The sequence below is a fragment of the Colletotrichum jinshuiense genome, chromosome 4 (assembly GCF_051148585.1).
Source record: "Colletotrichum jinshuiense chromosome 4, complete sequence".
In the NCBI taxonomy this organism is placed as follows: Eukaryota; Fungi; Ascomycota; class Sordariomycetes; order Glomerellales; family Glomerellaceae; genus Colletotrichum; species Colletotrichum jinshuiense.
Genome location: NC_139311.1, coordinates 2,904,863 through 2,919,382, shown reverse-complemented (window position 1 = coordinate 2,919,382; position 14,520 = coordinate 2,904,863). Strand labels below are relative to the sequence as shown.

The following is a 14,520-nucleotide window of genomic DNA, read 5'->3' as shown; positions in this document are numbered from 1 at the left end:
ATACTCTCTACCCGGGGGGGGATCAGACGGTGTAAGCGCGCCACAGGCCGGAGTGGGAATGCGTCACGAAGGTAAACCTCTGATTTATCATGTTGTGGCTAAATATTTTCACATTTTGCCATGGTTGCGTCGATGACAGGGAGGAGACCTGGTCTTTGCTCAAAGAAAAGTTCAGCTCTGCCTGGCAGGCCTTCTGTTGCGGCTTACACCAAGTGCCCAGTTCGCAAATACCGTACGGCAAGCCAACCAAGTCGGACTTACTAAAAAAGGTCGGACGGCTGTTGAATATAAACACAAGAGAGAACTTATCAGTTCCGGCTGTGGCTCCTTGTGGTGCCCGGCCCTTCTCCCGCTCTTGCTCTCTCTGTCTGTACTTCTGCTTCTCGTGTGTCGCTCCTGCCATCTTTCTTTCCTGGGTGAATACTCGGACAATTCTGGCATACTTCTCTCACAAAAAATGCCTTGTTCTCTGCGCCTTACTCGATTTTATTCTTTGCTTCTGCTTCACTCTCTACCTCATCGCCGTCAACTACGCACTTCCTTTCGCATCTGCCTCCATCACCGAAACAGGAGCTGGCTCCTGAAGCGGTTGTTCGCTGTCTTCTTTTTGATATCTTCATTCTACCGATCAAATTTCAACGTTCTTTCCGGCCTATTTTGATATACTCAACATTCGCTCACTCACACCTGCTTTCTTCGTACCATTTTCGGCGAACCACATTGCTCAGGACACCATCCTGCGAAATCTTCATGTGCCGGTCACACCCATTCAAAAAATATTAAAGCGAACAGATAATTACAAGCTCTTGAGGGCTATTTGCCTTTTCAACACTGGCTATATGGCTCCAATTCCCGACGTGCTGATGGCACGCACTCCCATCGCAATGCCAGACCCCTCGGCGGCACCTTTTACCAACCCATATCTGACAGCAAACCTCATATTTCGGGTAGCTCTCGCCTCTTTGGCTAACATCGGCTGCTGGGTACCGCTCAAGAAAATGTATCACCACGGGCAGTTTGCGGCAGTTGTCTTCGTCGGCACGGTCGTCGCCCTCAACACCTTGACAATCATCAACGCCCTCTTGTGGCGCGATGACAACATTTTTGAGTGGTGGACCGGTAACGGGTGGTGCGATGTCCACCCCTTTATTTACCAACCCCTCCTGCCTCTTTACTCGACTTCAGTCACCGCCATCATGCGGAATCTCGCGCAGCAGATGGGATTGTCGAGGACTGGCTCCTTGACTGCTCGCGAGAAACACAGGAAAACGCTCGTCCAGGCTTTAATCATGTTTCCACTTCCCATGATTCAGATGGGCTTGGTGTATCCCCTTTCAGCACAAAGGTATATCGTCGCCACTCTGACCGGTTGCGTGTGGAGTCATCGTTGGAGCTGGCACGTATTTGTGTTTTTCCTGCTTCCGATTCCACTTCTCGCTCTCACAGCATGCTATTATTCGTGTAAGTCATCGCTGTTCAAATAGAGAACTGCTACCCTGCTCATGTCAACATACAGTCCTTACCTGGAAGCGGTATACCCAGATCGAGCGGGTTACTCGCTCGACAGTCATACTAGACAGCTCTACCGCAGCACGGGCTGAACGGACAAGACGACGCCTTTTCTTGATGACGTTCAGCATCTTGGTACCCTACCTATTCGTCATGTGCGTTCATACCGGCGTACAGATGAGAAGCACTTTCCCTTTGCAGGGCCTCGATTTTCACAATATTCGCCATGAAAACCGTCCTCTGCCGTGGGACACCATATTTCTCTACCCCAGCAGCAGCCTCGAATTCTTCCAGCTCAACAGCCACTATCTGGTCATCTTGACGGCACTGCCCATTTATTTCTTCTTCGGTAGAACGGAGAACACCACGAAGGCCGACCGCCGCTTCATGGATACCCTGGGTCCGAGGAAGGTCTTCTCGAGGCTTCGCGAAGATCCCGTCCCGAAACGAAGAGGGCGACCACTAGGAGAGTCATGGCATGCGCAGACAACGTGAGTATTACGTCAGTCGTACTGAGGAACTTTGAAGCACTGACCGACGTTCCACAACAGATCGACGCTGGTGAAGTCAACAGGCGAAGATTTTTGCCGAAACGCCCTCGCTAGCCAGGCTTTGAGAGTCGGCGGCTTTATATCACCTTCACCCGCGTCCTACCCCAAGAAGTTCAATAGTCACGCCAAGGAGAGGCATCTGGCTCCTATGAGACAACGTATCATCGATCATATCCAGGATGTCATCGCCGCACCTAAGCCCTGTGTAGCTGCCAGGCACAACTGGTCCTACACTCTTAGCCATTCTCCTATGAACCTATCAGGGGTTGTTTGGGGACGCCCTCACAATCAGCAAAACACTTCGCAAGCGCCTCTCAGCCCCTCTGGGTCACCTCATGTTCGGCTAGGGATTCACTGCAACACAGCGTTTCTGGACGGCCAGTTCGTGATCGCCTCGCCGGTAGAGGCTCGCCTGTACAACCGACCATGTTTGAACAGCAATATCGACGAGGCAGACGAAACACCCCAGGACGCCTGGCTGCCTCCGCTATCTCCCCAGCCGGATCTCACTAAGATGATTCGGAACCACATTGCACACCCATCCCGCGACATTTGACATTTGACATTTGAAGAGTTGAGTTATTAATACACCGAGATGTCTTCTAGCTCCGCGGGCCGGGCTACGCTGCTCGTAATTTACAAGCAAAGGTCGGGCGTGTCCTCGGCCGTGGGATGGAACGTCGTGGATGACGTTCTGGTGCAGAACTCGACAGCCATTCGCACTATACACAACTCCCAGTTCTCTTCAGCCCGCTTGAGAGGGGCATTATCATTGTCAAATGGCTATCGACACCAACTTCCAATCAGGTTAATCTGGCATCTAAGGCCATTCAGTTATATATCCTCCAGGAACACAAGGGGACGGAAGTAGGATGGCTTATGATCACGCCAAAGCTTATCATAATCTCTCAAAGACTGCGGGGAGAAAGTATCAAGGCTGAAAAGGATGATAGGTATCTAGGTATATTACAAGCGGCCTTTGACATGTACTCCGAGTCGAGTACGGGTCAGCAAGCCCACTCAGTTTTGTTCCCCGTGCATAAACGGGCCCCTCGTCTTCCTCTCCATCCAAGGATCGCTCCAAATCATAAAACACTCCCGATCCGTGAAGACAACGATGCAAAAAATGCGATGATCAAGAAACGAAACAAGTAAAGTCATCGAATCACGTTCGTAACCGTCCCAGCCAAGGGATCCTAAACTCCGCGCCATGCCCCTAGTATAAGATGATACTGGTCGGTGGGGCATAAAAAAAGAATAAAAATATAGTAATAACCCAGGGGAATAAATGGATATCGAGTGCCTCGCGAGGAAGAGAGGCTACGGTCGTATAAACTCATGTCGGTTCGTCCCACAGGCCGCGGCCGATCCGGTATTATAAAGAGTGTACGGTGAAATACGAATTCGAAGTGAAGAGTGCAAAAGCAAGCAAGCCAAAGCTTGCCATACACCGACGTATTATGCCGTCACGGCAGCCGGTGGCTCCACCGGCAAGCTTCCAGATCTCGACACTGCGGGTGTGCTGGGAGCAGGAGCGATTTCTGGGTCTGGGATTTGGATGTCCAGCTGTCACCGATATTAGCATGGCCATCTGGGAGACTAGAACGAGCAACTTACTGTCATGTAGCCGGTCCGCCTCAAAGAGATGATGCGCGGAGCCATTGAACTGTCTTCATTGCCGACGGTTTTTTCCATTTCCTTGTTCCACTGGTCGACCCAGCGTTCTAGGCGCTTTAGGCGAGCCTTGACGCCCGTGAAGCCTAAGTCGTCCCATAACCAACCAGTCACAAGCCCCAGCACACTGTCGACCACGTTCCTCCAGTTGTATGGGCTGAAGATTGGGATAAGTTCGCTATTGAGCTTGTCGATGATCCTGCGAAACTCCTGTTCTGACAGACCGGCCGGGTCAAGGATCTCAGGGTACAAGTTGGAGAACGTCGGGGCCAGATCTCCTTCTATCAACCAATCTCGGCGTATACGAATGATTCGTGTATTATGGTACTCTGGAGAATCGGTGGGAACATGAGGGTTCAGGTGAGGAAAGCAGGGGTGCTGCGGTCCCCATTCTTCGCCCAAGTCCGGCGGTAACTCCTCTCCCATAATGGAGGAGTCGGAAGAAGAAATGGCCGAACCGATACCGTCACCAGCCGACACATTTGAAAGGCGTGGGAGCACATCCGGCCCCCGTTCCAGATCCTGGGAGAGGCCTCGCCCCTGAGGTTCAGTACCTGGTTCCATGACTGCTTTCCCCTTCCCCTTGTCAAAGTCCAGGGTTATGGCGAAGTCTCGAATATGAGGGCTTGAAACACTCTGACCGTGCTTGCGCAAGCCGGTTGTTCGGGACTCGGCGGGAGGTTCGGCCTGGATAACTTCTTTATCGTCGGCGGGACCGACGTCGGGGTCTGGAAATGTTGGAGAAGGATCAGCAGACCTTCTTCCGTCGTACGAGTGACGAAGCGAAGGTGGGAGGCTGACGCGATGCTCGGCGTTTCCGCTCCGGTCGACCTGGAGGCTTGTTCGATTGGACGTGGAGTGTCTCGTCTGGCGCTGCTCAGGCAGGGTCAGCAACGGGTAGTCGCCGGCACCGATGCCCAGGGGATCGGCAGGGTCAACGGAGGATGGATCGAGGGTCGGGTGTGAGAGGGGAACTGCGGGAGGGGCCGGTGTCGATGGGCGTCGTTTGCGGATAGGTTCGTCGGAAAGCCTTGGCGTGGAGTTGGTCGGGTTCCAGAGACGTCCAGCCGAGAGGTGAGGGAGTCGGCGGGCAGCGGAGGAGGCTGTACGATTTCGGAAGGGAGACTGCAGGAAGTACTCCTTGGGATCGTAATGGCGGAGCAGGGATGGACTGCGAGCTTGGGGCGGGCGGGAGGCGGCGGCGGCTACTGGGCGTCCAAGGTCGGGCGAAGCGCCAGGATATGTGGGCTGCTGCGAAAGCGTGGCGAGGCGAGGATTTGCGGATGCATCTAAGGTGGCCGGCGACGGAGACGTGTTTCTCGCGTGGGAAGCCGTGGGAAAGATGGTTCGACGAAGGCCGCCGCGAGGACGACGGCCTTACGGGGTAGGGTGGAGAACGGGTCTTGTCGTCGAGGAGGAGTTTGCAGCAATAATGCCTCGGCCAGGCTCTTGGAGGACGCCAGGGCCTCTATAAGCGACAGCAGTGGTGAAAGCAGTGGTTGAATCGGTCGCAGTGTGAATAAGGGAGAGGAGAATCGGACGTGACTGGGGAAAAGACGGCCAAGGGCCAAGTCGCGCAGCAAAACGATTAGGTTTGCAGCTAGATATGTGGGGACGCGGACAAAGAAATGCAGAGGCCTGCAGGAAATGGAGGCAGCGTCGACAGTGGCTCGGACTGCAGCTTTGGCTTTGGCTTGTGCTTGAACGACGGCGGCGGTGTTCTCAATGCAAGCGTGGGCGATGCGGCCAATGGTGAATCGGGGTGAGAGAAGAGGGCGAAGGCTGTGATTGGCAATGCTTGTGGTAGTAGTAGTAATGGTGGTGGTGGTGGTGGTCTTGGGCCGGGGAGCGACACCAACCTCGACAGGATGCGTATTCGACCCGTTGGTGCTGCAGGTGTAGGTGCAGGAGCGGGTGCGGGTGCGGGTGCAAGTTGTGATGGGCGACGACGAATGATTGGCGAAGAATTGCGCCCGAATAAGCGTCCAAATGCTGGATGGGGACGAGTATTGGTAAAGAGTGGACCGAGCTTTCAGGGGGGAGATGGCCGAGATTGGGTTGGAGCTCAGTCCCAGCATTTTGGGACGCTGGCCGTAGTAGAGGAGGGCTGGGGGGAGATCCTTCCCTCAGGCAGGACCCTGGGCCCGAGAAGCCCGCGTTAGTCTAGTGTGCTGTGTAGGTAGTCTGGTCTCGGTGCGGATACAGAGCAGGTAGCGTATTCGTAGTGTAGCGGACGCAGGAACGGGAGCGACCCCTCTCTATTCCTGGTGCTTTCCTCCACCTTCTCACAGCTCGAAGCGGTTCGGATCCAGCTTGCCCGGGATGAGTGTCCCTGCAGCCCAATGCCCACCGAATTGCTGCTATGCAGATCGGCGCCCGTTCTTGCCTAGGTACGAGGCCACGTTCTCGTTGCTGCCGTCTTGGATTCTGGTAATCGAGCGCCCAAGAGAGAAGATAGAGAGAGGGAGAGAGGGAGAGAGGGAGAGAGTCCTCGGCTTCGGACAGTTGCGTTTGATCGACAATTGTGTCTTTCCGTCTTCTTTGTCGTTGCCTTTTGGCGTCCGGGCTTCTCGCGACACGAAATGAGCACAGCGAATGCCACCTGCTATCCGCCTTCACCGATACGGCAATTGGCGCGATCGTCCACAGGTCTTGTCGCAGAAGAGACCCAAGTGGGAGGCGAGAGAGAGAGAGAGAGGCAGCAAACGACTTGGAAAAAGAAGGAAAGAGAGAAGAAGGAGAAAAAAACCAAGGACCGACGTCAACTTTGCAGAGCGAAGCAGACAATTGGCTGCCTTGTGAAGCAGTCTCTTCTACAGATGCAGGCTTGCTCTGTTGCTGCTGCCGGTCGGTGATTCACCCGTCGTTTTGTGGAAGGTTTTGCAGCGAAAAGAAAAGACAGTCAAGACACGATACGAAAAACCTTCCCCAACTCTCTGTCCCCGACCCAACAATATATGAGGACGGCCTGGCCTGCCATGCTCACGACTTTCAGCTGAACTGGATGTACGGATGGATGCTGAGCCTGGCAGGTCCCTCCCTGTCCTCTCGGCCAACAGCCATGGTGCTTTAAATTGTCCAACTTGGAACTTGCAGAGATTTCTGACCAGGCTCAGGCTCAACTTGCGCCGCACAATGTTCCCTGGTCCCGGGTGATGTGGTGGTGTATCTCCCAGGACCCATCAAATCGCCCTGGCCCTCCTTGCTCGGCGAGCCCAAAGAGCCAAGAACCAGGGGGGTCTGACGGGGTTGTCCGGGTCGGCAGACACCATTTGACGCGTTGGCTTCTCACTCAATGGCACCTTGCGGCGCATTTTGCAATAGCTACGGTGGCTCTGTTCTGACACGTCCAACATACTCCCACTAGATATGCCTATAATCACCGTGGGTCTTCTGAGAGGCAGGCCATCCTCTGCTTCGTGAGACACCTGCCTTCAGTCTTTGGCATTGGTGTGGTGGTGCCACCAACCATGCCCGCGCCACCTTCACTTGCGCTTCCGTCATCCTTCTCAACACGACGATCAAGCAGCTACCGTCGCGCCCGGCCCGTCTGTGCGTCACAGCTCACAGGATGGGATGCCGTTGACGACTACATAATAGAGCACACGGCTTCCTCGGAAGCCCGGAAAGCGGGCAGACTGCCCTTCCGCTTCAGCATCGCCCTCCTCTGCCTTCTGGCCGGGTCCAAACCATGCCAATGTAACGAGGATAGAAACACCACGATGGAACGCTGACCTAATAGTGCACTGCATTAGGCGCTCCAAATCGACTGATCCATCTTTCGAACCACAGATCGGAGTTGCAACTCTGGCAGTTCAAATACCGGTAGCGGGGCCCCCAATCCCGCCAATCTGATACCCCTGGCACCAAGCAGCCTTAGCTGCGGTGCATCCTGATGAGGTACCCGAGGTTGATCCCCCCGCCTAGCGGGCAATCAGTGGGTGACAACGGCGATCCTGCAGCCTGCAACTCTTTCACTCGGCCCTTCTCGAAACCCTCTCACTCTCAGCCTGGATGTCATGGGGGCTTCTTGCTGCGGCAGACTCTTTTCCAACATTGAATTCGGACTCCCGGGTAGCTGAGTATGTGAAATGGCCCAAACCGTGACCGAAACTGGCCTCCGTGGTTCAGTGGTGTCTCGCTGCGGCAAACTTTCCCGCTGCAGATTGAATCTGGTCGTCCTACAACTTCCAGAGCACAGTTCATGCTGGCGGAAGAACAAGAGCATCTATTCGTTTCCCTTGCAAACGAAGAACCCGGGGTTTCTGGTGTCTCGGCTGTGTTTTCTGGTGTCCGCTCGAGACAAGCAGGGCATGCTTTATGCCGATCGTACTGTCCGAGTAAGACAACCAACCGCACGCAGTTTTGTCACTAGTCGCCTTGCGAATGCTGAAGCCACCGTGCTCTCCTGACAAGAAATGATGCCGTGATGGAGGTATACCGGGGAGAACCCCTGGTCGACCAGAACACGCCGGGCAATGCCTGGCAATTTCGTCTCGGTCAAAGTAATATGTTCCGTTCCATTTCCTTTGCACTCATGGTTGAGCGTGGTAGATGGCAATAAGACATTCATAACAGCCAACCTGGAGAATTGCGGGGTTCCGTCTGACACCCGTCTCTCAGACACTTTTCAGCCAGCCTCATTGACTCGGCCACTGGCGTGTTGGGCCACAGGGAACCCATTTTGTTACGAAATCGGCCGGCTAGTAGTGTTTCTCAATACGGGAACTGCGCATGCCCAAGCTTGCCTCTGTGGGATGGGTTGCCAAAACTCTGACGGTATCGCAGAGTACTTATGTCCCAGTTTGGGTTTGTGTTGCCAGTGCATGGAACGGAACGTCTACGGCGCGTGGCGGCCCCGGATCACCCAGAAACATTGACCGACCTTGCAACTTGCGGGGGACGGGAATTGAACATTCTTGGTCCAGAAAATTGCGCACCGTCATGGAATGGACAGGGCTGAACGACCCAGTCGTGACAACAGGGAGCATCTGTGGCGTCGTTGAACCACAGGACCCCCCCCCCCCCCCGAAGGAGCCGACATGAGAAGGCGCACCAGCCACAGCCACAAAGATTGGCTATTCTCTTCAAGATGGACATCATATAGGGCATGATGCGGATGATGGTGCATACACTTACCACTAGTGGCCCGGTGGCAGACCCCAAACACACACTCGCCCATACACATGCGATGTTGAGGTTACGACACTGTTCGATCTGAGGAGGATTCGTGGCCGTTTCCCACGGGGTAGGCGCCCGCGAAATGTCGGAAATGGATAGGAGGCGAAGTTGGATTGGTTGCAGATGGCGCCATATGTGCAATGGAAACTACTGGAGCTTCTTGCCGGGGCGGGAAACGGGGAGCAGTAGCTGTCTTGAAAGGGCTATCGCCCGTTGCATACCCCAAGCCGCTGCCGCTGCCGCCACCCGTTTTCGACTGCCGAGTCCCGCAAGATATTCACGAGGCTGTCCGGACCTAGGCAGGCTGGGGGTTTTATTGCTTTTTTGTGAGTTTAATGGGTCCTTTTGTCGTCTGATGCTGGCCTACCTTGAAGGCGAGGGGGCAGTTCGGAATCAACGAGCCGCAATTGTGTGCCAGATAAGGTTATTGGGGAAACTTGGCTGATGCAGGTGGCGGGCGTGTTTTTTTCCCTGTCCTTTATCATTTGGCTGACGGCGAGCTCGATAGTCGTTCTAGATGGGCGCCGAGGAGGCGAAAAGGAGGGGGATGGGAGATAGGATGGCTGTTTCAAATGCCACTAGCCAGCCAGGCTATGGCGTTAGACCGATGCGGCATGTTGTGCTACGGAGACGCAGAGGTTTTGCTGACATTCGTGTTCCAGCACGTGTGTGCAACAGTTCAATCAAAAGAAGCCCTTGTTGAACAACCAACAGCGCGGCCATGGCAGGTGAAGTCGAAGCGGGAAAGGGCTTCTTGGCCCAGTCCGGCGTCCACAGTGGATCTTTATGGGGTGTCCAGGGCTGGATGCGGGCAGGGCGGGAGCGGGGAGGGGGAGGGGGGAAGGGACCTACCCGCAGCCGGGTTTGTATCACTGCGTCATCATCCCTGTTGTCAGCATCCCATCAGCATGCAGCAAAGCAACCACATCAGCACGCAGCTACATTACATTACCTTGCCTTCCCTTGAGACAGTTCGGCCAGCTGGATGGAACCTGCTGCTGCAAGACTGAGTTCCCGTCGGGTTTGCATGCTGGATCCTTACCTCAGCCTCTCTGTGTGCATTTCTTCTGTCCCGGAAGAGGCTTCATTTTTCCGTCGTCTCGTCTCAAGGTGCCTTCGAATCCACCCGCCTCTCCACCCTCCGCTCGACCATTCCAGCTTTCGTCCCTCGCGGGGGAAGCCGAGCTTGCCCAGGGCACACCGGCCGTACGTACCGCGCGACTCAAATGTTGCCGGCCATTTCCTTCCGCCCAATCACCTCGCGGTACCTTGCCTAGCTCGGGTAGGCAGGGACGATCCAAGTCGCCACCAAGGCCCCAAACTAAAACCACGTCCATTCCCGCCAGCGACATACCAAAGCCAGCCCTCAGCTCGTGGCGCTTCACCTTCGCCCTTGGTACCACTTACCGGACTGGATCGGTACAACAACGTACGCACCCACTACATACAGCAAGACACGCAGCACCTAATCTGTGGTTAGCGGCCATCCACCCCCTCTTCCTCCCCATTCCCTCCCCTTTCCTGAGACTCTGGAGCACGTCTCAGAAGAGAAAACCCTCAGCTGTTTTCAAGGGCGTGGCGTGTGTCGTATAAGGAAGTCCTCAAAAACCCTCAACTGCCTGTCCCTAGCTAGCCTGGACTTGCAAGTCGTCAACGTCAGCCGTGATCGAAGACCCAGCGACACCTCGTGCCCAAGGATCGGCGTCGGCAGGTAGCGATCAAAAGCCAACGAGACTGCCCAACTACAGTTATCCGCATCTTCTCGCCATGTCGGACGAGAACGGTGCACGAAGCCCGGCGACCTCGCCGGCCACGACGACGAGCAACATTAGCAGGAAGCAGACGGCATCCTCCCCAGGAACCACAGTTTCGCCGGCGCCGTCAGCTCACACTAATAAACGCGCCGTGACCGTTGACGAGACGTCTCAGACCAGGCGACGGGCGCCTTTCAGTCACATACCAACAGAGAACTCATTTGTCGAGAGGGGGCTTGGGAGGAGAAGAAGCTCGACCTTCTCGGATTACAGCTTCGGGGAGGCGAGGGACCTTCTGAATCCGAGACCTGGCGACGGAACGTCATCGTCGGCCGATGACGTGCCAAACTGGGCTTCGATTCCATTAGCATTCGCCCTTCTCCCTGCCGTCGGAGGGCTTCTCTTCAAGAATGGCAGCGCCGTGGTGACGGATGTCATGTTGCTGGGCTTGTCGGCCGTGTTCCTGCACTGGTCCGTGACACATCCTTGGTAAGTTCGGCGGTGGTTCTTTTCATTAAAGGCCCCCGTGGCCCTCTTTGTCGCTCTTGCGGGGGGTAAGACGATCCGAGCGCTGACATCACCCGCCCAGGAACTGGTATCATTCGGCGCAGGCAGTGCGCGTTCGGGCGGAGATCAACACAAGTACCGTAATCGACGATGAAAGCGAGACGGAGCAGGCGGTCGGGAGCCCTTCATCGACAGCGTCGACGGCCAACGGCCACACGGCGAACGGGAGCATCGACGATGCATCCGAGGTGCCTACCACCCCCACGTCTTTCGTGCAAGACCAAGCACGCAAAACGACGCCCCGCACCCGCCAGGATGACGCACTGGCCGAGCTTTGGCTGCACGAGATACTGGCCTTAATATCATGCTTCATGTTACCCATGCTAGGGGCGTACTTGTTGCATGCCATCCGCGCGCAACTGAGTCGGCCCTCCGAGGGCTTGGTATCCAACTACAACCTGACAATCTTCCTCTTGGCCGCGGAGGTTCGTCCGCTCTCGCACTTGATGAAGCTAGTCCAGCGCCGGACTATTCAGCTACAACGCGATGTCCATATGAACCCGTACAAGGAAGAGGCAATCACGTCAGATCAGGTCAAGGTTCTGATGGCAAGACTGGAAATGTTGGAATCACGGCCGGAGCCGACACCGATCAGACAGAACGGCAACTCGGACAACTCCAGGGTCAAGCAAGAAGCCGCCATCGCCCGCGACGTCCGCAATGCCATCCAGCCTGATCTGGACGCCTTGAACCGGGCGGTGCGGCGGTACGAGAAAAAGGCCACGGTGCTCGCATTCCAGACCGAGTCGCGTTTCGCGGCCGTCGACACCCGTCTAAACGACGCCATCGCCCTCGCCGCAGCGGCAGCAAAGAATAGCGTTGCCCGGCCGGGCTTCATGCAGTGGCTGGTGGAGTCCACGTGGGCCATCATCACGATGCCCTTCTATGGTACGGTGGCCTTGCTGATTCTACCTTTCAAGACGCTCCGTGGGCTGCTCAGACGTAAGAAGAAGACCATGTCCGAGAAGTCAAGGTCTAGCCGCAACGGCAAGGCTGTTGGACACGGCAGGGTGGCGGCGGACCGGCCACCGAGCCGGGTCTCCCGGAGGTGAGGGGCGAGCTCTCAGCGTTTGGCGTGACTGGGTTGGAGTTACATGACATGGTATTCGCAGAATCGGAAAATGCTTGTCTCAACGGTTTATACTGGCTGGGGGGCAAAAGGGAAAGCCAGGGTGCTGGCGTTACATTGGTTTCCAGTGCCAGCTAAAACTGGTTCAATGCGTTTGGCAAACATGACCTATAATGTACTGGTAGTCTGAAATCAAACCTTCAAGAAGAACAGCGGGATTGTGACGATGTATTCAGGTACCCCGGCACCCTATAGACGAGCGGTCCCCATGGCGGAGTTCCACCCTGAACCGAGATATTCCCCCCGCCATGGCCGCCTTGAGCTTCCACGATGCTTCTTGCTGTCCCGGTGAACCTTCGCCCTGCACCGTCGACCTGCTCGGAAAAGGGTCCGGGGAGGATCGAGGTGTCTTGCTGCATATCTGATGCCGGGGGGGCGGGACGAAGGCGTCCCCTCCCCTCCCCGCGGCCACGTGCGGCCCGGCCGTGCATGCATGCATGCATGCACGCCGGCGGTATAAGGTCCCGTGGGAACCTCTCCCCCACCCCGTTCCCGTCCCGCCCACCTTTCCCCCCCTCCCATCTCCCATCTCCCGGGGAGTTGGTTCAAAGCGTGGGGTTGAGTTTCCAGAAACCGTGGGAGGAGGGGAGGGGAGGGGAGCGAGAAGTCCAGGACGGTTGCAGGGCCGCGATACCTCCTCGCCTTGATGCTGTTGTGCTGCACGGCCTCGCGGCTCTGGTCAGCACCGCAAATCCCATATTCCTTACAGAAGGGGGCCGGAACGTCCCAGGCGGCGATCGGAATAGCGGGAGCTGCTGGGGCGGCCGAGGAGGCGAGGTTAAAGGGCTAGGCGAGGAGGGTCCCCCCCCCCCCCCCCCCCCCCCCCCCCCCCCGGCACCACTCTGCCGTCCCCGACCCCCGGCTCCCGTGTGGTACCCGAGGACCTAACTAAGATTGAACCCGCCATTCTGGAAGGCGCGGCTCCAACGATCCTGGCGAAGATCCCTTCAGAAGGTACACTCACACACACTCGCACAGAGACTTGACGGGAAAAAGAAAACAGCTTCATGATTTGCCCTACTTGACCGGGTGAGACGACCAGAGGGCGGTTCCCGCAATGGCCCAGCAACTAGAAGCCAAGACGGAATGTGGTGGTGGTGGTGGTGGTGGTGGTGAACACTGGTTTACAAGAAACATGGCGTAAAAAAGTCTGCGGCCCGAAAACGAAACCTCTCCTTGCTCCCCTCCACCCCACGCCGTAAACTCGATCATTCAGTCCAAAAGGAAGAAAAAAACAAGGGAAAAAAAGTTGCTGCGCCGAGCGCCGGTGTCCAATTTTTCTTCTTCTTCATTGAAACCCACCTTTGGGGGTGTTTCTTTCTTTCGTCTTAACTTTTTCAACAAGTCGAAAAGGGAACGAAAGGGGGCAAATGGTCGCAGGGAAAAGGCCTGTCGAGGGTGGCCACGGCATGACTGCGACCCCTCAATTTATGTCAAAGACGGACGAACCGGTTCAGTCAGTCGGGATATTATTTCCAAGATTTGATATATGCGTTCGCGATTCAGCAACATGTCGTCCCACACCTGGGCTAACGAGCTCTTCGCCCTTCGCCGTGCATGCGGGTGCGCGGGGGGGGGGGGGCGGGTTGGAGTGGATGGGTGGTTCCTTGAAGAGCTGGCCAGTGGTTCACGGGAGTCCGCAGACACGGCCGCCCTGGTGTGAGACGAACCACTATGCAGTCCAATGGTTTGCGTCAGACGGCAGCCGGGAAAGGGGAGGACGCGGAGGCGTCGAGGCGTCAAGGCCCGGCGCTGCGGCGCTGCGGCGCCGAGATTAAGCTGTTTCTTTTCTTGGTGGTGGCAGCTGACCTGAGGAGGGGTTCATGATTCAAAAATCAGGGGAGAGGCAAAGACGGAAATATCCGGATTGTGAGGCGAAGGAGGATGAGATTGGTGTCCCTCCCCCCAGGATCGCCGATATGGGGGAGGCTCATGCAAAGAGGCTTTGCTCGTATGAAAACGGACTAGGATGCGAGGGCCCCTTTATGCGATGAGGCGCAGAGCGCAGATCGAGCCGCCCCCGACGTCGACTGTTGAACGACATCACGGTAATTTCCAAAACCTCTGAAATCTAACCTCTCTTGGAATTTTTGTTGGTAAAAATGGCAATCCGCCATCGACTACCTTGTAAACCCTTTTTAGAAAGGAAAAGAAA

The 14,520-nt window shown here is 56.0% G+C and overlaps 3 protein-coding genes across 3 annotated transcripts; 2 read left to right on the top strand and 1 right to left on the bottom strand.

The window, feature by feature from the left end:
- Positions 1–839: 839 nt before the first annotated feature.
- On the top strand, positions 840–2,616 carry EsH8_IV_000722 (pheromone A receptor-domain-containing protein; the record flags this gene model as incomplete). Its single annotated transcript, XM_083265612.1, has 3 exons — positions 840–1,345; positions 1,782–2,000; positions 2,061–2,616. The coding sequence occupies 3 exons, from the start codon at positions 840–842 to the stop codon at positions 2,614–2,616; spliced, it is 1,281 nt and encodes a 426-aa protein (XP_083124507.1).
- Positions 2,617–3,518: 902 nt separating this feature from the next.
- EsH8_IV_000721 (Golgin subfamily A member 7/ERF4 family-domain-containing protein) lies at positions 3,519–5,812 on the bottom strand (the record flags this gene model as incomplete). The annotated part of the gene is made up of 3 exons (XM_083265611.1): positions 3,519–3,626; positions 3,678–5,023; positions 5,116–5,812. 3 exons carry the CDS (start codon positions 5,810–5,812, stop codon positions 3,519–3,521), a joined length of 2,151 nt encoding a protein of 716 aa, XP_083124506.1.
- Positions 5,813–10,682: 4,870 nt separating this feature from the next.
- Positions 10,683–12,288, top strand: EsH8_IV_000720 (uncharacterized protein; the record flags this gene model as incomplete). Its single annotated transcript, XM_083265610.1, has 2 exons — positions 10,683–11,158; positions 11,259–12,288. 2 exons carry the CDS (start codon positions 10,683–10,685, stop codon positions 12,286–12,288), a joined length of 1,506 nt encoding a protein of 501 aa, XP_083124505.1.
- Positions 12,289–14,520: the final 2,232 nt, after the last annotated feature.